The 26,165-nt window shown below is 36.8% G+C and overlaps 1 protein-coding gene across 1 annotated transcript; it reads left to right on the top strand.

Moving 5' to 3' along the window:
* Window positions 1–8,279: 8,279 nt before the first annotated feature.
* aqp3a (aquaporin 3a) lies at window positions 8,280–14,343 on the top strand. The gene is made up of 6 exons (XM_055049149.1): window positions 8,280–8,444; window positions 11,258–11,384; window positions 11,555–11,692; window positions 11,827–11,942; window positions 12,040–12,257; window positions 13,032–14,343. The coding sequence occupies exons 1-6, from the start codon at window positions 8,337–8,339 to the stop codon at window positions 13,237–13,239; spliced, it is 915 nt and encodes a 304-aa protein (XP_054905124.1). The 5' UTR covers window positions 8,280–8,336; the 3' UTR covers window positions 13,240–14,343.
* The last annotated feature ends 11,822 nt before the right edge of the window (window positions 14,344–26,165 follow it).

Genomic DNA, 26,165 nt, shown 5'->3' with positions numbered 1-26,165 from the left:
GGATTCGTGGAAAGGGCTGTTCCCTCTGCTTGCTTTCTAGGAAAAATATCAAGGGAGATAACAGCCACAGCCCTCAAGGTACAACTATCATTCTGGGTCATTAGCTTTAATCTTTAAGCACAAGACGGCTTTAATACGCTCATGAATGAAACTTCGAAAGCTCTTTTTTGACTTTAGACTGATTTAGTTTGACAAGCATTTCCAAGAAATGACTGTCTAAATTTGGCCAAGGATTGTGCAACCATCATATTATCCATCCTACAAAGTCTTGCTGACTTGTACATAATAAGGCTGGGTTTCTCTTGGGGGAACGTGTGCCATGTTTATGTTTTTTTATGTCTTATTGAAAACTAAGCCTAAGTAAAATTTTAACAGGTCACAGATGATTTAGGCAAAGGAGGGGGGTGAGGGGGCTTCAAAGGAAATTAATACTAAACTAAACCCTTTATTGGGATTTCCAATAAAGGTGGGTTTTGAGAGGGGACCTAAGGAGGGTCTCTGCGTAAATGGGCTTCATCATCTCAAACCCTGAGGGTTCAGACTTCACACTCTCAGCCCTTTAGCTGACCTCTGACAAATAGATCAAACTCCTGGATGCAGTTTGCAAAGTATGTTCATGTGCAGCATTATGGAGTCAGAGCTGAGAAGGGCCTTCTTGGGAGTGAGGCGGTCTGTGGAAAATTGATTCTGAGACACTGTTGGAAGCAGAGTGAACAGACTAAAATAAAACATCTCCTGGCTCCTTGGTTTATAATAATAATACAAAAAAATGCACTACCTTGAGCTCCTCACCAGCTGGACCTGATTAACGTGTTTTTGGTTCCGAAAGGTAAAAATGCTGCTGCAGTTTTTTCAAGAACTGTCAGATGAAAGCTTGTCAACTTTTTGAACTGAACTTGTTTTGCCGTTATTTGAAGGGAGAGACGTCAGCTTTACAGAGCAATCCCGTTCTTGTTTCTGAAGAGGAGTCAAAACCGAGGTAAAGTTGGTCTCGCAAGTTGCACATGTGTAATATGTACATTTGCTGATATACTGCAAGGCAGTATGGAAAGAATATGCTGTTTTTATTTTCTTATTGCATTTTTATCATTTCTTTGCCTTTTAGGTTATTTCATTGACTATTGAGGGCTTTTCTGTCAGTAACAGAAACACTAACTTTTTTTGTCCATGTGTTTTGCTCAACCAATCAGAGCACTTTCTCCCGTTTGTTTGGTTTGACATGACTGGCGGCAAAGATTAGGAGTGAAATGGAGAGGTTTCATCTGGATATCGATTTGTTACTGATGGATTAAAAGTTCCTAACCGAGACAAATCGTGCATTATTCCTGACTTTATTTATTTTTTTGTCCAACTTTGATTTCCAACAGAATTTTTTTTTTCCTATGAGGATCTTGGCAGTTCTTCCAGAATAACTGTGAACCTCTCAGCTTCCCTGACCATTATTCCCTTTGCTTAGGTTGCCGGTGTGAGAGTGCAGCTGTATTATGGCATACTTTTCATTTTAAGATAATGTTACTGCAAATGCCCAATCTCGGAATATTGTTTAATAGCTAGAGGCAGGTCTAAACTTTTCCACCGTGTTCTGTGTTCCTTGGTTTTCACCATGCTATTTGTTGACTAAATGTTTTCTAGCAAACCTTTGGTAGCTTCACATAGCAGCATTGTTTTTACTAAGGTTACAGTCATATTTCCAGTCTCACCTTCCTTATTGTGGCATCTTTTCACATGCCACAATGAGAGTTTGAAGCTCTTTACAATACCCAAGAATTACCCAGACATATGTTTTAAGTCTGTTTTTAATAGTCTCAAAAAGGGATGCCTCCCTGAGGAGAAAATGCTGATCTAGACGATTCACACACATAATCCAGAGCATTCCTCTACAGCAGGAGGACTCTGCAATGTACCACATGTAAACACATACCACATTCCTTCTTAAACTTTGAACCTTAATCATATTAGGAAAATTCATTCTGCTGAGTTTTGAACAGTGTAAAATGGTGTGGCTTTCAGCTTGAGGCAATAGTTGTTTCATTGCCCCTAGAACATGAGAGCGAGGGCTCGATTCACCACTCAGACTCAAATTTTGAAGGTTAGAGCTAAGACTTCTGAGAATGACTAGGGTAACTAAAGACCTGAACAACGACACTAGAAAAACATGAGAGAAAAGTTGGTCACAGCATGCCTGGAAACAGCTTCTGGTGTGAGAGTGGTCTAGTGATCTAAAAAGGGGATCAGTGTTCTGCTATGTAAAAGGTGATGTAGATGGGTTCTAATATTTCATGAGACTCAACATAGACCAAGAATATGTCTTGCCTAGCTGCAAAGGGACGCAATATCAAAAATAATTGAAGTGCTTACCCATTTTGTTGATGTAATTTATGGTCCAAACTAAAAGTTTAGGTAATGGCATCTATGTTTTACTGATATTAACTAACTGAATTTCTGCAGTATTTCACTAGTATCCTAATAATTTCACATCATTAGCATTTAACTGACTATTCAATGTGCAAAATCTTTTCTTTTTTTTTTTAAAGCTGGGCATAGCAATTTTTTGTTTTGTTTTTGGGGGATTTTGTGTTTCTTTGTTTTACCAAACTTGGCAGTTCTTTTCTTGAAATAAGGATATTTTAAAATATTATTTTACAGAACAAATCTGACCACAAAATACTAACCTAAACAAATTGATGCAATGGCGCGGAGATGCTATACTGGAGTACAAGACCTGGACATGCATAATGCATTCTTATTGTTGTGTATCCTCAGTTGAGAATTAGTTGAGAATTAGTTCTGAGAGTTAGTTCAGTTGACGTTCCAAGAACTGACGTGTGTTTGTATTCTTTCTTGCTAAGACTATATATCTCAGCGTCCAAACCCACTCCTTGCTGCCTGAACTTGCCTTTTCCAAGAATTGAGACTGTACAGAAAATGTGGCTTTGGACTGTTATCACACCTGCAATAGATATGCAACATATGCAGAACGATAAAGCACCTGTATCATTTTGCTTAAATTTTTGATGTTCTTTATGAGAGGAATACATTTACAATTTGCTTATTAGTGTGTGTCTTTATGCTATCGAGCGTGCCCCATGTTTTGGAATTCAGCTTTGTTTTTTCTTTTTGTGTTTGGCAGTGTAACATCCTGTCTGTCAGCGTCTTGCAGAGATTTATCTAAGGTTTCAGTTGGACTGGCTCCCCATTTTAGTGAAATGAAAAACAATCCCAGATGCACCACAGGTAGTGATGAGATCATGACAGAAACTTTTATTTGCGAGGTTTTTGTTCCCTGAACAGCAAGGCTTTTGTTTAATTCTCCTTTTTAGAGGACTAAATCCACTTCAGGTGACCCCTTCTTTTAAGAATATTAGAAGAGTAAAATCTATTTTCATAATAGATTTGGTGCAGATCTGCATTCAGATCTGCATTAAGTCTTTATTTTGACTGAAGACATTCTGATTTTATCTTTTAACCATGGAGTTCCCCCCCCTCCTCCACCCAAATATGAATTCACAAGCATTATTTTTGTTGTTATATTACAATCACATTATTTTAATGGAAATGTGACCCAACATGACATTGCAAGCATAAAAGTCACATTTCCATAAAAGTTAATATTGGTAAAGTATGGTTTTCAAATGTGCTCAGATCCTTTATTTAGGTGCCCCTAAATTATATCCAGGACAAGCAACTGCCTTCATAATATTAATTAGTAAATCCATTTTGTGCGTGATTTATCTCAGCTTTTACACCTGTTGTGTGAATGACTCAATCATCAGTAAACAAACAGTATCTGGAAGGCTGAGAAATCCAGCAAGCCAGGCAGGAAAAACCTCTTGATGTAATTAAAGGGGCGGTATTATGAATGTTCCAGGAACCTGGGCATTTTATATAATAACTACAGTTATAAAATCCATCAAAACATTTGATGCCTTGTCTCTTTAAGAAGCTCCTACTCTTTCCGACATTCTGCCTTCAGCACATCATCACAACAATGCCTGTCATTGTGCCATTTACAGCTTCTCTGTGAGGAGACATGATGTAAAGCTAAAGCCCCCACCCCCGTACCCCAAAAACAGGTCAATTCTACCTGACCCCACCACACCAGCGTTATGATAGAGGGATGTTGATAGAACAATAGATGGAACTAAATACAGGCCAATCTTGAAATACTTTGGAGAGAGAAGAGTGCCAAATTACAATAACTATCCATCAATCCATCCATTTATCCATCCATTTTCTAACAGCCTTGTCTCTGTGGGGTCAGGAGGGGCGCCGGTGCCTATCTCCAGCTAACGTTCCGGGCGAGAGGCGGGGTCACCTTGGACAGGTCGCCAGTCTGTAAATCTATAAAAAAAAATAATGAAAATGTCATTAATTTATTACAACTGAAAATAAATGCAGAAATAGCTTAATAAATCTATATTTATGTGTGCCGTTTTATATAATGCAGCACACATACTTTTGAACTAAACATGCTGAAGCAGCTCTTAGCTTTTATGCATCAAAAATCTGGAATCATCTTCCTGCTGACTGTAGGAGTGCGCCCACCCTGATCTCATTTAAAACAAGGTTACTAACCTTTTTATTTGTTGTTACCTAGTCTCAAACTTTTTGGAACCTGATTAATTTTAACCTTTGTGTGCTTTCCCTAATGTATATTGTTTTTTAAGTTCTTTGAAGCGTCTGTGGCTGAAAGATGCTATTTAAATAAATTTCCTTTGCCTTAGCTGGTCTCTGTGGCCTACTGTTTGCACTTGTATGTTGTGAAATGAATGTTGTAACTAGTTGACTTTGATGTCAACTAGAGAACTGCATGGTGCTTGGAATCTGCAACCTGCAACGGCATAGTAAAATAAACATTTGGCATTCTTTGTTTTACTTCTCAATGAAAGGTTTGAATCATCTTTGTCTCCATATGTGGCACTTTGTGTTGGTCTACATGCAATTCTTACAAAATGTATGAAGCTTGTAGCTGCAATGCAACAAACAGTAAAGGCTGGTCACTTTGTAATAACATCATCTGGCTCCCAAAGGCTCAATTTTCCTCGATCGACAAAAGGAAGAAGCAACAGGTTACTTTTTTTCCTTTGAAATCCTGATAAAATGTGCAGATGTTGTAAACAACCAGATCGTGTATCATGTTAGCGAATAGTTTTGCAGACACATCTGACTAAAAGTTATGCCCCCATCCCATAATAAATCCTTCATTTCCCTGTCTTCCATGATGGAAAACAACAGGCACACTGGCACTCTGAGTAACAGTCATACACATCTGCTTGACACATTGTTTACTAGATCATCCATAACAAACTCTAAACTGGAAGATTTTTAAAAAATTACAAGAAGGACCGGGGCTTCGTAATTCTGATGACTCCTTAACTTGGGAGCAAGGTGGTAGTAGTCGTGCACCATTTCTTTCCTTGTCACCCTCTCTAGTTTGTTTTCTGGTGAGCCAAGCTATTCCAGGAAAAGATACCTAGAAACATGTGGCTCAAAAATGCAACGCTTGCTTTAATTTTGACATCACTCCAGAAGCCAAAACAGACAGAATCACGAAGTAAAACCACGTGGACAAGTCAGTCAGAACCTAAATGTACCTTTTAACACTTTGAGGGCAAAATGTCAATGGTACACTTTGACCTTTAAGTGCATTTTCACCTTTTTAGAAAATGCACTTTTCTTGAGATACCAAGTTTCATGCCTCAGATTTAGGTTGCGTAGAATTGAATATAAAAAAAAAGAACACAACAAAATTCAAGAAAGCAATGACAGTATTTATTCAAATAAAGAAATTAAACTTCACAAACAAACAGAACGTATCCTTTACAGAAGGTGGCAGTATGCTGCAGGAAAAAACACTGAAGAAAAGTTTTTTTTGTTTTTGTTTTTCTTATGGGTAACTTACTTAACTTACCATAAGAAACTGGTTTTAGATCAAGAAGTAATAACCAAAATATGTTTATTGAAGCTAAAACTAAATCACCTACATAGTTTTTAGTAACACGTTGCCTAATGAAAGCTATTTGGATATTAAATACAAAAAAGGAAGAAATCTGCAGAGGCAGAGTCGTATGAGGAGAACAGCGTATGAAGTGTCTTACACTCCAGCAGTTACATCTGTGAAATATAAGCTGAAATCCAAGATTATATCAACAAGTCTTAAATTGTGTAAGCCCAAAGATAAAATATGCTTCACTTATCTGTTCGAGTAAAAATAATATATTTTCCTGAATGTTGGGGGGTCTTACACGTAACAACATTTGGCTCCTTGGTAAAACCTACTTGTGCAATCAGTTGTGCAAACTCAAGTTTTCAACAGGAAACAGCCACAAAATTAATGGATAAAGGTGCTGATATGCCTATGACTAATAGCAAGAATATGTATGATCGGTTTTAATTGGAACCACATTTCCACGGGGCTGAGGACCTTTCAAAAAAGACAAAGGAATTCATTCGATAAATATGTCGGGAGAGGACAAGCAACAATGGTTATGCAACTGCATAAAACAGGCAAGAATTACATGACAGATTAATGTCGAGCATCACTGCACAGAAATTTTAGCATGTCAAAACTGACGAAGGATGTGCTTAGTCATCCTTAGGATTACTCTTATTACAAAAGTGTTGTCCTATTTAGAAAAAAAATGTTTAATTATAGTCTAACCTTACAACAAAATAGTTTTGGGGATGGAGGAATCAACCAATATTAGGTACAATGTTACACAATTTAGTTATTGACTAAAAGCGTAATAGGAAGCTTATAACTTTAAATAAACATTTTTGGAACTTTATACAGAGATTTGTATACATTTGCTTACTGACCACTTTAACAGGTGAACCTGCTCCATTGCTTTAACACAAATCAATCCACTTTCTACAGGTGGTGAAGATTAAGAATGGAGGAGGAAGGAGATTTACGGTACACGACTGCAGTATCACGATTGTTGATCTTAGATATGCTGACCTGAATATTTCAGAAACAGTTGATTTGTTTGGATTTTTACACAAAGCCATACCTTCGGCTCACAGAAATTGGTTTGAAAATGAAAAGAATATCCAGTGAGCAACCACCTTCAAAAGAAAAATGCCTACGTTAAAGGAGAATGGGTTCATAAGATGCAATGCCTGTCCAAAAAAGCAAATGTCATCTTGTTAGGGTTAATATTTCCACGTCCAGCATGTAGGTAGGCTGCATTGCATGCATACTCTGTTTTAATCAGACTTGTTGACAATTTGGCTTTGAACATATTTCAGTACATTTCTATTTAATTTTGTGCTGCCAAAACTTACAGAAAGAGTTGTTCACCTCCTTTAGAAAGTTAGTGCTTAGGATTTAAAATCACATAATTTGATGACACACAGTCTGCGTGTGTCTGAGCACAGCCAGCAGAGCTCTTTACATAACAGCGAGGCTACAAGGGACCAATGGATAACCTCTTCGTCACCCGTCCTATGTTATTATAAAGGAAGACAAAGCTGTAGGCCAAAACCAGAAAATACAAATTTGATAAAACATGATGTGCACAAACATGCCGAAAAAAATCTGGTCGCTATCAGGTTTGCAAAATGCTGCATATATCTCACTAGTACTGACATAAATACACACAGTAAGTTGACACGAGTGAAAGTTGAGCTTAATGAAGGACCAGGATTCAATGACTGGATCAAGACGACCCTTGTTTCAATATTTCCATGTTACCAGTTCAAATACTGTGGCTGATTTGTGTCAGTCTGAAACCAAGTATTGTGATTTAAACTTTTGTTTTTAGAAATGTGGTTGTTGAAGTACATTTGATACGTATTATTTACATCCCATTTTTTGTCTAAACTCAAGCATCAGGTTCTCTATTGGTGAGAGGAAGCACCAGGGGGCAAAAATGGAGTTTTTTAGTTTTTCTGTGACAGAGGTAGATGCTGTACTTCACCCATGATTTTAGAGAAGTGATTTAGATCTGCAACAGGTTTTTTTGCTATTCCAATGATGTACTTAGAACTACGAATTGTGGTTTGTATGATCATTCTTACAGACACCAAAGTACATATTTCATTTTTTCACACTGTGGGGAAAAGAAGAATGGAAGAGTACCTAGAAGTGGGAATAATGTGCATTTGTGTTTTGCATGTAACTTTTAGCGTGTGGGAAAAAGAGAAACAAAAAAAACCAAGTGAGAGAAACCAGTCTGTGAGTCAGAGATGACGGGAGGTGCGATGGGCAGGTCCCACATGTCCAAGCCCATTTCTGCTATTTAAGAAGGAGCACTGGCCCTCTTTCTACAGAACCACTCAGGAAGACCCTGTGCATCTGCTTTCTTTGTATCTTCTCACCAGCCTTCAACAAAATGGGTCGACAGAAGGTTTATTTGGACAAACTGGCCCGCTTCTTTCAGATCCGTAACCTGCTGCTCCGCCAGGCCCTGGCAGAGTGCCTAGGCACTCTCATCCTTGTGGTAAGTCGGTGTATATGTGGTCCAGATGCTACTTAAGATGCTCACTTAGGGGGATAAACTGTGGTATGCATATAAAAAAAAACACATAACAAGAAGATGTTATGTACTTTAAAGTGTAAATCCTTAAAGGTCATATATACACACATTATAGCGATAGTATGAGCAGCCCATGTTTAATGTAATGAAAGGTGGACTCTATTTTCTGATAAGACATGAACTCTGCACCAGAGAACAGTTTTGTCTTTCTATTCACTCAACCATAAAAATAACAGAGCTTCTTATCTAACATGTTTGAATGCAGAAAAATGATGGATGACGGTGAAAGAAAAGAGGTTGACGAATGTTGCTTAGTCAGTCAAAGTGGACTGAGATCAAACAGCAAAGTAACACACTGTTCAGGGTCACATGTTAAATGAATTTGCTTAATCATCACACTGGATCATTTTATTTTTCATAATGTGATAAGTGTGTGTTTGCATTAGAATATGTATATAAAAATATGCATTTTTATCGATAATTAATCCAGTGGGAAAGAAATGTTATGTTCTGCTTTTCACAAGTCATAATATGGGGATTGAAATTGGCTTTCTGTGCCACAACAACTTTGTTTTTAATTTATTTTATTTCAAACATAATAGCAGCGTAAAGCCCAGTGAGTTCTGGTTTACTTCAGCCATTGTTTAACCAAGACTGTGGATAAAATGAGTTTTGAAGTTATTACTTTCAAGTGTTAAATAGCAGACCATAAAGTTTTAACTTTGACTAATCAGGGTGATACTGATTACTGTGGATTAATATCACCCTGACTCCCATTCATGATCCTTCAGGCAAAACGGCTCCAAACTGAAATATTTTTGACGTAAAAAGGCTTCCACGTAAAAAGGTATTGAATGTTGTGATGTAACTGGGTGTGGTGAAATTACCCGTCAAATGGCGCGTCTATACTTGGAACAATAGGTGTTTAAGCTTTACAACAATGACATGTTTGACAGGATTTTACTTCCTCAGTAAATTCAACACGTCATATAAGGCTATTACTTCTAAAGAAATTTATTTAATTTTATTTCATGTGATCCAGTAATTTTTACTGTTCAGGTTTTAAATCCTTCGTTGTCAGACATTTTCAAGTCAACATCTGTATTTGTCAGAACAGATTATTGATTCATCTTGATTAAAATGTCAAGATAATAAGGAAGACAATGACTTTCGTTATTAAAATGCAGCAGGTCAGAATTTCCCATTGAAGCGTCTGACAGTATTGCCACGGCCCTGTGATCCTCCTGCTGAATTCGAAAAGATGCCACACAGGTGGGGATTTAGAGAAAGGGATCTGGCCAGAAGGGTTTTTTTCCTTCAGACAATTGCCAAGTGAGTGTCTCTGGCTGCAGAGGATTTTTTTATGAGCTCCCCAACTGTGTTCAAAGTTCTGCAGTAGCTATGATTAGACGCATAAACTGGTTCAGTCTTGTTTGCTGCTCCGAAGCAAACCACTACAAGAAAATATCATGTTCCATCACACTTATGTTCAATTAAATGTAGAGCTTTTAAACATAACTCAATCTGAGTAAGGAAGCATGCACTTCCAAGCTGAAAGTTCATCATTTGTAATCTAATGCGTCTGACATTAAGGACTAATCACTGCAGTGCTGTGGTTGCACATACTTGTCTGCAGGCACATTTCGCACAGTTTTGATGTTTTTCTTTTCTTGACTTGTGGTTTTAGCAATAATGACACTGGCGTGTTTGCTATTTTCTACTTATACAGGTCACTGAAATAAATAAGTGCATCCTCTAAAAGTAGTAATTCTTCCAGCCATAGTGGTCACAGCTGGAAAAAACATTGAAGGTGTTTTTTTTTGTTTTTTTTGTTTTGCATATAATTTCTGAGCGCTGTGGTTTTGCTGAATAGCATGCTCATCCTTTGGTTCACAAAGTCAAAGACTAAACATGGATCACACAGATCAGTTAAGCCAGGCATGTTAAAAAAAAAAAAAAAGCAGCTTGGCAATAAAAACTGGGGGTGGGGACCAGTTGAAAAGGCTAAAAACCAAACAACAAAGCTGTAAATTCTTCTTTGTGTTTTCCACAGGGAAATTCTTTCTTGACCATAAAAATATTTTGTAGACATATTTTTTTCTTGCCCCAACTGGCGCAACATTTCCTATATAAATTCTATGTAAATAATTTATGCGAGTTTAAACATTCCAGTTTGTGTTTTACATTTATTTTTTAAAATGTATATATTTTCGTATATAGTTATTGGTTGTCGTTGTATACATGTTATTCAACAGAACAAACAAACTTTAATATAGTGATAAAGTTATGTGTCTTGTGCTTTCAATGTAGGGGAATAGGCCTCTTCTGGTTCCACTTTTGAAACTTTTCTTGCAGTTTTACGCTCAAAATGAGGACACATACATAGCACTGTCATCCTCTGTGACTTCAGAACCACAATGGAGTTCATTTTTTCCGGCTCCAATAGCTTTTTGTTTGACCGGGTTCACTGATAACGTTCATCCAGGTCCATTTTCGTCTCTCAGCTTGACCTTGGTGCGTGACAAAAGAAGCGTTGTTCGTGTGTTAAAATGAGAAAAATGACCAACGAGATGGCTGTGTGTTGGGACCCCGCTGAAAAATCCATTATTAGAAGCAACTTTAACAAAGCGTTTTTTTTTTTTTTTTGTTTCTTTTTTCACTGGCAGCATCTGTGTTTTTTCATTACTGCTCCTCGTAAATATGTACATCAAGATATGAGTCAGCAGCCGCAAACAGTATCGTATTATTTAAAGTCGACCTGATTTTCTGCCTTTTAGATGTTTGGCTGCGGCTCTGTAGCCCAAACTGTGCTGAGCGGTGGCACCCACGGCATGTTCCTCACCATCAACTTTGCCTTTGGCTTTGCTGCCACATTAGGTATTCTGGTCTGCGGCCAAGTATCAGGTAAGCAAACTCAAGCACACTCCCACACTCCTGGCTAATTGGAATCACTTTAACTGCTCGTTTTTTTGACAATGACCATATGATCAGTTGAATTTCACTTAATATAAATTTTTACATTATGTCATGCCCGCACTGTAGTTCACTTGATGTCTACATGACGCCCCCTGCAGGTGGACATTTGAATCCTGCAGTGACCTTTTCGCTTTGTCTGCTTGGAAGAGATCGCTGGAGAAAGTTCCCCATGTACTTCCTCTTTCAGACAATCGGAGCTTTTTTTGGTGCTTCCATTATCTTTGGCATGTATTACGGTAAGCAATGACTCCTACAGGGATTCAACAGTTATCCTTTCACATACAGAAAATTTTTTGTGTCAGATTGTGATGAATATCAAACAGAAATATAGTAAATGTTTTTTTGTTTTTATTCCATTCTTCTGCTTCAGATGCCTTGTGGGACTTTCCAGGATGTTTCAATCTCACTGACGATGCTAACACTGCTGGCATTTTTGCCACGTATCCCGCAAAACATCTCACTCTTGTGAATGGATTCTTTGATCAGGTACTTTAAAAAAAATGTTTCGTTAATAGAAAACTTTATATCATCATGAAAGCTATGTTATTTCATTCCCATATGTCTTTTTTTATTTTTTACACAGGTTATTGGCACGACAGCCCTCATCGTTTGCATTCTGGCGATTGTGGACCCGTACAACAACCCAATCCCCCAGGGCTTAGAGGCCTTCACTGTGGGATTTGTGGTTCTGGTCATTGGACAGTCAATGGGCTTCAATTCTGGTTACGCTGTCAACCCTGCCAGAGATTTCGGACCACGTCTTTTCTCTGCTATCGCTGGCTGGGGATCTGACGTTTTCACGTAATGAGCAAATTCTTGGCTTCTTTTTGGCCAATATTTGGGGCGGGGGAATGGAGACTGCATGCGAGATCTAGATTTGTTAGAAGCACTTAGACTTACATTGACTCCACAGCATAGATTATAATGGTCGCAGCTTTTACCTTTGGAAGTGCTAAGAATTGTTTCTCTTAATAGTTATGTTAATTTCAGTGTCTATTAATGAAAAAAAGTTACTTAATTCAAAAGTTGACAAAGAATGGTGAAAGTGCTTTTGGCTCACTAAGCTCCCCACGTCAAAAGTAGGCAATAGCAGTCTGCCACTTGAGCTGAAGTTTATTAGAAAGAAATCCCTTAAATCTTAGATTTCTGTTTTGTTTTTCTATAATCTTTGAAAAAGGGTGTTTCTAAAAGAGAAACTGTTTATAGTTGGTGAAGATAAACCAGACATTATCACATGTTTTATCTTTAGCATAAAGTGCTCTATTCTATTTTGGTCTGTCAGGACTGTTACATGATTTTTGTTTATAATTTATCAGTAGATATTTATTTTCCATGAATTTGGAAGAAATGGTATATGGAGCTCACTTTCTGTTTCAAAGAGAAGTACATGGCACAAGGGGTTGTCATCAGAAATCATTTCTAAAGTAAAATTTCTGCCCTGTTAAAAAGACAATAAAAAGGTCATGTCTCACAATTTCAAAATGTATGTTTTATTGCTCTGAAATGCTATATTTCTTGTTTTTTACATCACTGATATCATTCTTAATGACATTCTTGTCTCTTTTTCCCCCTCAGGTACAGAGATGGCTGGTTTCTGGTGCCGATTTTCGCCCCATTCATTGGTGCCATTATTGGCACGATGATTTATCAGCTAATGGTCGGCTTCCATGTGGAAGGAGAAGCACGTGACCTGGAAGAGAAAAAGAACAAAGAGGAAAATCTACAACTCAACGTCCACTCCAACCCCAAATCTAATTCCAACGGCAAAGAGGCTAATTGCTAAAGCTAGGTTCATAAAGACTTGTCCTGAATGTTAGACACATGCAGCCAGTGGCTCCGAAATCTACACACATAAATAGCGATGTGGCACAGATGTATTATTCCTGCCACTTATACGTTATATGTTATGAAACGGTACTAATACATTTTCTTTACATTGTTGTGTAGCTGTATTATATTGTAGAGGAACTTCTGTGTACAGTATGAGTAGAGACACTATTTCTAAAGAACATCATTTCACTTCAGAGATGTAAATCTGAACGGATGCGTCGTATCGCACTTCATTTTTTTTAGCAGTATTTTATACTTTGATGTTTTTCTTGCAGTTCTTTTTTATATAATTGTTTTGTCTGTCAAGTAAGTTTCCTAGTAAAGAGTCTGTATAAGGCAGTTTAAAATTTTGTTAATTTTTATTTGTGCTAATCGTTTCAAAAGATGAATAAAAAGTAAGATTTAGCAAAATGCCAACTAATGAAAGTATGTATTTGGAAGCATATTACAAAAAAACTAAACAATAACCCATAAACTGCAGCAAACAAATCATGTTTGATGACTGTGACAAGCTGAGCAGACAGCAGGTCTCCGGTTACATTCTGAGAATGAACACTGTTCTTCTCAAACTATTTTCAGCTGTTGTTCAGGCAAGTTCAGTCCACCAAAAGTCCTTCACAAAGAATCCCACATGTCCTTTTCTGTTTGAAACAAATGCATTTTTGAAAAAGGTCTGCCCAGATAAAACTGTCCCTTTTAAAAAAAAATGTTTGGTGCTTATAGAGAAATTACTCAATATTATCTTGTTATTTGTATAAATGGCATTGAGCTTCTGTTTTGCTTCTTTGCTGGGGTTTTTTGTTATTGTCATTGTTGTTCTCACAGCTGATGATGTTTTCACATATTGTGCAAATGCAGTTGGGAGTAAAACTAAAACGTTTCTGGTTTGTGTTTTGTCCAAAGGCTGGGAGGAAATGCTTTGATACCAAAACAATGAAATTCCATCTTTATGCTGTAGCCTGAATGCAGCTTGTATTACACTTTTGATTGTATCAGGTGTTGCCTGTAGTCAGATCAAATCCGATAAAATAAAAAGAACAACTTTAAAAAGTATAAACTTACCGTGTCCTTCTGTAACCAAATTCTTTGTTTGCTTTGTCGGGTTTTTTTTTTTTTTTTTTTTTTTTTTTTTGCAAATCATGAAGATTTTTTTGTGGATGACGCACAAGTTGGGCTATATCATTTTGGTCATATTTACCCTTTGACATAATTTACTTATCAAGTAAATATTTAGAACTATATTATTCCACAAATAAAGCATGCCCTTGCAGAAGTGAGGTGAAACAAACAGCAAGACGAGACAGGAAAATCAACAAAGGATAAATTTCCTCTGGCTCTGGGTAAAAAAACAGCTGACATTGCTACATTTTAATCTTCCCATTTCATGGCTGTGTCTCAGCAGTATCTCCAAGCTCTGCTTTCTCCATGTGCACAAATCATCTCAGGCCTTGGTACTCCATACCAAACATTTCTCTTGCAAATAATTCTTGGCAAATCTGTGGAAAAAAAAAAGATATTTGGGATTTAATATCCTTGCCCTTTATCCAGCTTCTGATGTGCACACCATATCGACAGACAGTACTTCTGTAAAAGAAAATGAGTGCAAATCCTCCCAGCTTCCAGGGAAGACTTGCAGGTCAGCTTTATTTTTGGTATAGATCCCACAATCCAGCAATACCCAATTCTTTTCAACTTACATCACTGTGAAAACAGGCAGCTTCAAAACATTTGTCTCTGCAAGAGAAAACAAAAAAGTAGTTTCATCTGTTATATTTGCACAAATCCGTCTCATTTAATTGTTATTATTCACTTGTCTGGTGTCTGATTTTCAAATATTTTATGTTTTATTGAGGATTGGTGCAGCTATGTTTTGGCTGTGATCATGTCAAAGCCGCAACTTGTATTAAAAATGTTTTATTGTCCGTCTGGATGCTGCCTGCTTCCATGGAAGGAGAACAGAATATTGACATTTTGTAATTACTAAAATCGCAATACACTCACTGTGTGTCCCTCAGAAAAATGAACCAATTTAAATAAAGAAATCTCTCCATGAGTGATTCCACGATAGAGAGCGTTTATTTTATACATTTAACATCTGTGTTGAAAGTGATTCAGCATGAAAAGCTAGCACCACAACACTTTTGAATCTAAATCATCAGAATACCGGGATTTTTCCTGTTGTTTTAGCATAAGAATAAACCGGGAGACGAAAATACCAATAAGAGAAAACTGAATGGAAATGGAAATTTGTTCTCTGGGAAATTCTTTTTGACGATAAATACAGAAACAGCCATATAAATCAAAGATAGTGAAAGTGATATTAATATGATTATCTATGATGGGGGTGCGGTAAGAGACCTGGGTAATGGACATGGGTGTGCTGGCCCAGAAACGTTGAGAAGCACTGACTTAAAAGTATCAATCTTTAAGCAGACATTTCACTTGCATTTCATTGGACCCACATTTTGGTGCTATTATTTTTGTTGCAATGTAATAAATCAATCTTCTAAGAAAATGAATTGCCATATTTAAATTAGGGACAAATGGAGAATAATTAGTGATTAACAGAAATAAAGGCTTGAAAACAGTCTGGGTGTAATTATTCTTTATAAGAAGTTGCACAGTAAATTATGCTGCTGGCATTGACAGACATAGGCCATTCATAGCCTTGTGTTAGAATAAGAATGTAATGCCTCAATAAAAAAGTTATTAAACATTTTCTTTTAAGTTTAGAAAAAAAGTTTAAGTTTCTTTTAAACTTTCTTTTAAACATGGACATATTTATGTCCAACATAAACATGTCCTCGTTCATGTTGGACATAAAGGCGGCTTAAAAGTAGCAAAAAGGGAACACAATACATGGGAAATTAATGACATGTATTGTACAGCTTCCTGAAAGACAGCTGTTCTCAGTGTCAAATTAACCCACATAAACTCCCAATGTCACATAACTGACAGACAGAGGTAGCAATTTATTCTTGAACCCATGTACAAACCTGGTATTTTCCACAGAAGAGGGCGGAGTCCAAAACTGAGTACGTGGTGGGTGTACTTTTCCCAACCTGTAAAAATTTTCTCATGCAAGTGGGTTGCAAAAAGTTAAAGCAGGTCAGATGAGGGGCATTGGAAATGCAAAAAGGATTTCATGCAAGTAAAGTGAACTAGTTCACTGACTGATGGTGGAGATTCTCCTTCAGCAGTGATGCAACATTCTCCAATGTGTAGTGACTTTACCAGAACCAATATCATCACCAGTATGACTCTTCAAAGACGTCATACAATCAACATCCTTCAACCTTATGGCCGTAAACATGTGGCTCCCATCAACACCGAGAACGACTCGCTGCTCCAGGCTTTAGTGGACACATACCAGCATGCTTTACTTTAGGAAAATATTCTCTACAAAAAACATTCTCTGCAATCCGGAGCAATATCTAAAACCACTTCATGAAAAGTGCCGTCAGGCAAATGTAAGGAACATTTTGGGGTTCTAATTATTAACAACCACCTAATTTAAAATGTTCTTCTAGTTCATCTGATTGAATTTGTTTGTGCTTGCGCTGCTTTCAGTCACACCCACTTCAATCACTCAAAGTAGACAATAAAAGGTTTTCATATCTGGAAAAAGTTACCAGCATTCCCTGTGAGCCTAAACTTGATTTTTTTTTCTAGTTTTAAGAAAGACCGAGATCCTTCAACCAGAGAGGTATGTTTTGATATTTTATCCAACTACTAGTATTAATACTTAAAGACTTGATTCATACATTTTTAGATGAGTATTTCTGTTATCTAAAAACAGTAACAGTTGTTACCATTTTGCACACACGCTGTATTCTTTATACTGTGTAACCAGAAAGTTATTAGGGCTTCTTAAATAAAAACGAATCTGTGAACAGGAGAGCTTTTTGTTGCTAATCAAAAATCAAATTAACAACAAATTGAAAAGCTAAAACACAGCAAATGTGTTTTTATGCTCTTATATAGTAAGTGTAAAACAAACAAACAAACAAAAAAAAGGCTTAAAAAAACAAACATTTTCTTTTCTAGGTATGTTTTTTGGGGGAGGTGGTTGGTTAAAAAAATCCTAATGAAATACATTAAAGCTTATTGACAAAATGTAAAGAGTTCAGGCTATCACTTGGTTTCTTTCCAAGTGAAAATGTTATGTAGGTGGGTCAGTGACACTTTGTTTTAACCTCAAAAAACAAAAAAAAAACATCCATGTGAAGCATGAACATTTGGCATTAAATAGCAGAGTAGTCACTCAGGTTCAACCTATCAGACGCTTCCACTGCAGCCCCTTATTCTCACTCCAGGTGGTTTCTCATCCGATCACACATCAAAACACGCAGTGTGTTGACTTGCGTTGGTCTTCGTTGGAAAGATACAGGGGACGTCAACTTGAACCACCATAAGGAGAGGTGGGTCAGTGACACATTTCTCCTCAGGCTCATTTTAGTGAATGTGGTTTTGGCATCTGAAGCTATTGGCTCACATATTTGTGTGTTCAGTTTGTCATGAAACGCACTAAAATATAAAACCACTATCTGTCGAAACTCTGCAGTTGTACTTATCCAGCTATGCAGCTGATGGTTTTATGCATTCATTTTACCAGAGCACATCCACAGTTTATGAGACTTGACAAAAACTGAAATTGTTGAGCTAGACAACTGAAAATGTATGTATAAAAAACACCAAATGCACAGCATCTGGTTAATAATAATTATTCTCTGATAACATGTTTACTTTCAGAGCTTCTTGTATAAAGAAGCCCCTTAGTAAAGGTTAAATCAGTTCAATATCCAAAAGCAAAACATTGCTGAGAAGCATTTCTTTTGGATATGAAACTGACCTAGCAAGGCTGAATGGTAATTCATCAAAATATATTGACATTTTCTTTTTATATACCAGACATCCTCTGTGTGGTTCTGAACCAAGCAGTGCAATTTATGTGCAGGGATGTTTAGCATGTAGACATAAGTACAGAATTTTTTTCTCATGTAAACTTTGGATTTTCACTTTTATTCCAGCATAAACATCAATCTATGGGGTATGTTTGGCTTTAGCACGTTTTTGTACAATATTTCAGGTTTCTATGGACAAATCTTGGCATCAAGCAATCTTAAAAGCAATCTTGTTGTAACCTCAAAGTTCTCATCACTACTTAGTCTGATGAAGATGTGAACTATTCAGGTGTTTATTTTTTTTTATTTTTGATGTTTTTCCTACGAAGAACAAATTTTTGTTTGTTCATGCCTTTATTTATTTTTTATATAAAAGGGTGAAGACAGGCCAAGAAGTTGGCTCTGACAATAAACTAATGCAGAAACAGTGATTCCTGTTTCAGCAGGCCCGTGGTGCTTTACAAGGAAAACCAGTACATGACTCTTTCATATTATTCACACAGGCGAGGCTGACATGTCTCTACTTTTACTTATTGAGGTTATAAAAGAAAAAAAAAGACTGAATTATGTAATCTGAACACACAATTCTAAGTTTGTCTTTAAAACATCATCTTACCTACCTGGTTTACTAGGCTTTGAAAGGCTAAGGTACAATATGTCTGCAAAGCCTCCTGCTGAGATTACCTGTGCCAAACGCTCATCAAAGCATTTACACCTGGCCAGGTTTTAATGTTGCATAACATTTTTTTTAAATGACAAACAAGCTGATGCAGATGTAAAAATGAAAAACACAGCTTTCTTAAATCAAGAAATCTAAATTACACAGACTGACTTCTCAAATTCTACACAACCGAAGTAAAATACTGCAGAGAATGTGAAAAAGCAGTGTGTTAAACTTAACTTCATTACTGGGTGTAAAACTAATTAGAGCTGAAAAGCTTTCTTGTTTATTTTACCGAGCTTGTCTTAAGTTCAAATCTGCCATCAACTACAGTGAATCTGATTAATCCTAGAGAAAGTCCAGCTGACCAGGAAGGATTTTACTCGTATTTTCTTAGATCCATTTGTTTGGAGGTTGGAATATAAAATATTCAAGACAGCAAGATCAAATGAGCTGCAGGGATTTCTGGCAGGCTGTGTTCTTCATGTGTCAGCAGGAATCTCCTGAAAAGTGGTAATTCATAATAATTCGTAGGTTGGATGAAATGACAGAAGACTTTTCTTCAATCACAAGCCCTAAGACCTGAAAAAAATATTTTTTTTCTTGAGAAATTATGTTCTGTAAAATCTGTGGCCAAAACAAAAAAGTTGATTATGCACAAAAACAACGCTGCACAACTCCAGAAACACTCTATGACCAAAGTAAATATGGTGGTGGAGGCATTACTTGTCTCTAAATAAAACTAATTTTTTTTATTTTTATTTTTTTTAGTTAAGGTAGTTAAGATTATTCCAAAATATTTTTTTATAATTAACTAGGACAATATGGAAATAAACCAGATGAAATAGAGTTGAAAAAACAAACAACCCCAAAACCATATGTATTTTCCAATCTGACAAACTTTTACACAATAGTATTGAACCGATGGTCCCAAATCATGACGTCATATGACGATAGACTGCTAGAAAAGACTTACTTGGGCAACAGTGGTTGGAGTTGGTCCTGTAACCGGCGTGTTGCCAGGTCAAACCCCCGCCTTGTCTGTGTTGGTTGTTGTGTCCTTGAGCAAAACTCTCGTATTCTTACTGCCACTGCACCAGTGGTACCAGTGGCAGTAAGAATACAAGTATCCAATGTCCAAGACGGTTAAGCTGAATCCTGTCTTGCTGGACTTGAAAAAGTGATATACACTTATAGACCATCTAACATTTACTGAAAAAAAAAGATTAAAGATCAAAAAGTATGCTGTTTGATCTTTATTCATCATCCTGCTGAGATTACCTATGCCATGGATGCATACTTACGCATCCATGGCAAGAACTTATTTTTTTACCTTTTCTAGCCTGACAGTCTTGACAGTTTTTCAGTTAAATAGAACTGAATGAAGAGAATGCCACAAAATGATTTTCACACAAACATTTTTAACATGTACGTGTACAGTTTTATAAATCCACTGTATTTCTGTACATGTTTCAAAGTAGAGCACACGGAAAAACAAGAAGGAGAACTGCAAGTTCAGCACCATGAAATGTTGTCTTTGTTTTAATAGAGTCACAAAATGTTTCTCACAAGCCAAAAGGACGGACCAGGACGCTCATAAGCTGTTTTGTAACAAAGAGCAGAAAACACTTGAGGGAAGAGTTAGCACCATGTGCAGGCCATGTGTGATTTCCAAATATTTAGGGTCAAAAATCCAAGCAAGTCCAAAGAAAATGACAGCTACATAAACCACTTAGGTCAGATAACAAGACAACAAAACAGGGAATTAGACACATGTTATCAAAACATGCTTGATGAAAATTCACTGGCGGAACAAGATGCAGTTACTGTTGAATAAACTTGATGTGTTTCAGGGCTGGTAATATTAGAAAATATTCCAATTCAATTCTTTCATATTTTCTCTCATCAACAAACTTCTTCCATGTATTTTATTGGAATTTCTTGTGGAACGTGCGCATTTACTACACGTATAGGGGAAATTATGGATGATATTCAAATTCTTATTCAAATGAAAATGTGAAAAATATGTTGTGTGTTCATGATCAGCCAGCTTTACACTTATGTCCCTAAGTGACATCCACTAACTGTCTCTGTCCAGTTTCCAAACGTTGTTGAAAGGATGACAAAAACGTGTGACCAAACCATGTTTTAGTAATAAAAACACAAGTTTGCTGTCCTGAAAATTGTTTGGAAATTTATGATCACCCCTGTTCAGCCTACTCTGTTTTTTGTTTTTTTTTTTTCACATTTTTGAACCAAAGAAAATCCCAAAGTGTGAAAATGAATGTGTCATCATAACTGTGAGTATACACACTTCCTCCAAATCTAACGAACCTAAATTCTTGGTATTCAATCTTGCAGGCAAAAGCTTAACCAAACTATTAAATAATTACCTTAACCAGGAATGATTTGGGGAACATGACATTCCTGGTCAAGATTACTTTAAATGATTTTTATCTTGACATTCAGAGAAAAATTTGCTCTCACTGTCCCTTTTTTTTTTTTTTTTTAGCAGGAACAAAAACTGGAAATGCACTAACAACTCATAATTTAACATTTTCTGATGATTTATCCTTGTGGAACATTATAGTGCAACGTTTGTAAAGTTTTGACATCATTAATAATCAGTATACTCCATGGTTATTAAAAGTGTATATATTTTTGCAGTCCTCTGCCTCAGAAGACAATTAAGGCTCTCTAAAAATGTATGACGTCGTCCACTGACCTCTCATTGAGTTCAACTTAACACAGTAAAGGAGCAGCCAGAATTCAGTGTTTTTACCTTTGACCTTTAGGAGTTTGGTTACTCCAGGTGTTACTGATGGAACTGATGTCTGAGCTGCTTGATATGTTGATCTCACCACATCACCACACCACTTTCTCTAAAGTCTTCCCTGAATAATTTGGAGGCTCACTGGTCTGGACTGGGCTGGAGGTTTTCCCCTCCATCGTGTGTTACCAAAGACGGTTTCGTTGACTGCGTTTTCCAACTTGCTCCATAATTGACAACCTCCAGTGTAGTTATGTGCTGGTCCCATAATTACTTCTGCAACCTCATTCTCACCCCAGGAGCAAATATCTTGCAAGCGCCAAACAGAGGACAGTTGGAGGTCATTTTACATATTTTTATACAGTAACTGCACCAACAGCCACTGCCTTCTTATCAAGCCTCTTGCTGATGGTGTTAGAGTCCATTCAAGTCTTTTCCAGATGTGCCACCTTGTCTCTCAACTACTCTGAAAGATTTTTGATATTATTAAAATGTTGGAGAGGTTGAAATGGAAAAAAAAAAAAAAAAAAAATCAACTCTGTGGACAGATACGCTTCAACCAAGTGATAATGAGAGTTTGAAGCTGATTTGTGGATGCCTACATTTTGGCTGGACTGCAAAGTTGTTGTTTTTTTAATCATTGTTGGTTTTCTGATGCTTTACTGCAAAATGAAACAAAGATGGAAATTGTTCTGAATTGTACAAAAAACGTGGTTGTAGTGTCAAAGAAAAGAGTATGCACATGAACCTTTAATCCTTGGAAATACACTTGTTTTTGGTCATCTCTGTTCCTTCGTTTAGTGTTTTCCTCCCTTTAGCAGGGAGAACAATTTAAAGGCAAATTTTGTCCTCAGACTGTTTTGCAGTATAACGATCATTTTTACAGCTTCCTGTTTTCTGACTGCAATCTGTACAGAGGTTTTTAAAAACCTGTGGCAGGTTTTAGTGATGTAAAAATGAAGAGTTTTTATGGTACAGCGCAACAAAAAATGTATGTATAATTGAGAAAATGTAAGAAAACATTAAGATGTAAAAACTTGATTACATTTGTGTGAATACTTAGAAAAAACATTTTTATAAAACAGGGTTCAGTCTTTTTTTGCTAGCAGTCTTTATGCCTCCCACATATTGAAGTCATTTTCTTTGTTGGGTTGAATAGCTGGACTCACTGTGAGGCTCAAATATTTTACCTCACTTCAACTTCTGATTTTTATCCAAAACCTGATGGTTTCAGGACAGGTATTTGGACTTGGAACTGTTCATAATTTTGTTCTTTTTTTTCTAAAAAAAATCCTACAATCACATGAACAAAAAAAAAGTTATCTTCTTGTGTAATCAGCACAATGTTTTTTGAAATTTTTTTAATAAAGTGCAACATTGTTTCTGTGCCAATAATACACTGCACCACATTGACACTTTATCCCAAAAGTTTGGCTTACACATCTACCAGTGTCAATATTTTATTTCCATGCATTTTTTTTAGAAACTTCCAACATTTGCACATTGCTAACATTCTCACTCCATGTGGCGTGCACACAATCCTTTGGATATTTTTTACTCTCCTCTGGACTGAGCAAGCGTGCAGTTTAAGCCAGTAAATGTAAAAATTAGCACCTTTAGTGACAGTAGTCGTCTAAAGAGTTTTTTAAAGGAAACCTGTTCTATGCATTGCTACATGTTTTGAGCGCTGGGTCAATTTTCACACGCCCTTTATTCATACAGGTGCAAAACACACCCTGTTCTGCCCTACTTGCCCCACCTGCAAACATGCATCTATTATAGTTGCAGCTTCACCACAAACAACAGCGACAAAAAAAAAAGAGAGAAGACTGGGTGACTTCATTTCCAGAGTGTTAAAACTTAAAATCACAAGATATTTACATTAAACAAATGTAAAGGCATTCTTTAAAAAGCAGTTGTCCTAATCCATACACGCAGCCGTGGCTTAGAGGGGTGTTGGGTTCTCTGTAACTTCAAGGCTTTGGCGTGTTCAGAAAACTTTAAATCCTCTCATCATTATAAAGAAAACCAGCCAAGGGGAGCCAGAGGTTTTGACGGCTTTTGTGTTCATTGAAAACTTTATGGAAGAAAAAGTAATAAAGAGCAATTATGCTGCTCCCAACTGCAAGTGTTGAATTTCAATTAGTCTCATTCAAAAACTGTGAAAGTTTCGGTCCAAACAAGTACATGCTGCCTACGGTGCAAACTAACCTGTATAACACGGGGGCGGGGAGGGGGGGAGCTCCTCCTTTCAAACCCATTTTGGTTTTAGAAAAAGACTCCACCTGGTGGGACATTTTCTGTGCTTCGAGAAACTGACTCTCACTTCACTTCCTCTTAAATTAGTGCGTGATGGATGAATCCCTTGAGATGATTTTGCTCATTTATTTATTTAAAGGGATGGCTTATCATACCTTTAAATAAAGAGATGATTTATCACTTTATTTAAAGGGATAAATCCTTTAAAGGGATAAATCCTTTAAATAAAGGATTTATCCCTTTATTTAAAGGGATAAATCCTATATTTAAAGGGATAAATCCTTTAAGTAAAGGATTTATCCCTTTAATCACCATAAAGGGATGATTTATCCCTTTATTTAAAGGGATAACCATACAGGTATATCCCGATTATAATATCAATAATGAGTTAATTTAATGAGGCATATTGACTCATTGCACACTAAACAATGTATTTACCATACCAACTTTATTTATAAAGCACTTTAAAACAACCACAGCTGATACAAAGTGCTGTACATAAAATAGATATAAAAACAAATACAGTTTAAAACAACAAACATACAATATAAAACTAGATCTCGCTGGAGTTGAAAGCCCAGTGAAATAAGTGGGTTTTAAGACGAGCTTTAAAAGTGGACAGTGAAGGGGCCTCTCTGACCTACAAAGGCAGGTCATTCCATAGCTTAGGACCCACGACAGAGAAAGCTCTGTCCCCTCTGAGCTTCCTTCTAGATCTCGGTACCTCCAAGAGCAACTGATCTACAGACCTAAGAGACCGATAAGATATATAGGGGTGAAGAAGCTCAGTGAGGTAAGCCGGGGTAAGATTGTGCAGCGATTTAAAAACAAACATAAGAATTTTAAAACGGACCTTAAAATAAACAGGCAGCCGGTGAAGTGATGCCAAGACAGGGGTTACATGCTCTCTCTTTCGAGTTCCTGTCAAAAGTTGTGCAGCCGCATTCTGAACCAGTTGCAGACGTGAGAGAAGTGACTGACTGACTCCCAGATATAGAGAGTTACAATAATCCAGTCAAGTCGAAATAAAAGCGTGGATTACTGTTTCAAAATGTTGCCTGGAAAGAAAAGATTTTACTGATGCCAATCATCTTAAATGATAAAAACTGGACTTAACCACAGCTCTAATTTGGCTGTCCAATTTAAAATCACTGTCCACTTTAAAACCAAGATCTGTAATAAGAGGTTCAAAATACACCTCCCAGGGTCCCAGGTCAACAGAGGAGGACTCACAGGAGCCACTGGGTCCGAACACCATCACCTCTGTTTTCTTTTCGTTAAAATTTAAAAAGTTCAAAGCCAACCAAGCTTTAATATCACTTAGACATGCCAGGAGATGTTTGATTGACTGGACATGTTTCTGCTTCAGGGGAAAATAAATCTGGCAATCGTCAGCATAACAATGAAATGAAATCCCATGTTTCCTGAAGATAGAACCCAGCGGCAGTAAATAAAGACAGAAAAGTATTGGGCCCAGAATTGAGCCCTGTGGTACACCATATGGCATTGAAGCAGTAGATGATTCAGAGTCTCTAACATTTACTGAAAATGTTCTGTCCTCCAGGTAGGACCTGAACCAATTAAGAACAGTGTCACCAATACCTACAATATGCTGTAATCGCGATATTAAAATGTCGTGGTCGACTGTATCAAAGGCAGCAGTAAGGTCAAGTAAAATCAGAGCAACATGATTACCAGAATCACATGCCAGAAGGATGTCATTAAAAACTATTATTAGAGCAGATTCTGTGCTATGGAGAGTTTTAAAGCCTGATTGGAAAACCTCCAGAATACCATCCTCATCTAAGAACTGTTTCAGCTGATGGTATACAATTTTTTCTAAAACCTTAGAAAGAAAAGGCAGCTTCGAAATAGGCCGATAATTTGCCAGAACAGTAGGATCAATGGCAGGTTTTTTAAGCAGTGGCTGCTTTGTTTTTTGATTTTGAACCACTAAAGCAGAAACATACACATAGACGTTTTTTTTTTCATGGACTGGATTTTAAATATCAGGGTAGAAACAAATGTTTGTTTACCAAGATTTTGCAAATGTATCCCAAATCAATGTACTGCATAACATCTATGCTGTCAATATTTAAACAGTAAAACAAGAAGAAAGTAGACGGTCTAAGTGCGAAAGAATAAAAACACATAATTTGATAAACCAAATAGTCATTTTCTATATGGATTTAATAGTCAATTATGTGGTTCTGAAGGTATTTTGGCTCAATCTTCAGTATAACATGGCTTCAGCTCATTAAGGTTTGCAGGCATCAATCTCTGCA

Source organism: Poeciliopsis prolifica, unplaced genomic scaffold (assembly GCF_027474105.1).
Source record: "Poeciliopsis prolifica strain line A6 unplaced genomic scaffold, Auburn_PproV2 SCAFFOLD028, whole genome shotgun sequence".
Taxonomy (NCBI): Eukaryota; Metazoa; Chordata; class Actinopteri; order Cyprinodontiformes; family Poeciliidae; genus Poeciliopsis; species Poeciliopsis prolifica.
This window is presented reverse-complemented; position numbering and strand designations above follow the sequence as displayed.

Excerpts from the sequence above, each read along its gene's own strand:
- aqp3a (XM_055049149.1), top strand. The coding sequence starts at position 8,337 with ATGGGTCGACAGAAGGTTTATTTGGACAAACTGGCCCGCTTCTTTCAG. Across the intron at positions 11,385-11,554 it reads GGTCTGCGGCCAAGTATCAG|GTGGACATTTGAATCCTGCA; the intron begins GTAAGCAAACTC and ends CGCCCCCTGCAG. Across the intron at positions 12,258-13,031 it reads TGGGGATCTGACGTTTTCAC|GTACAGAGATGGCTGGTTTC; the intron begins GTAATGAGCAAA and ends TTTCCCCCTCAG.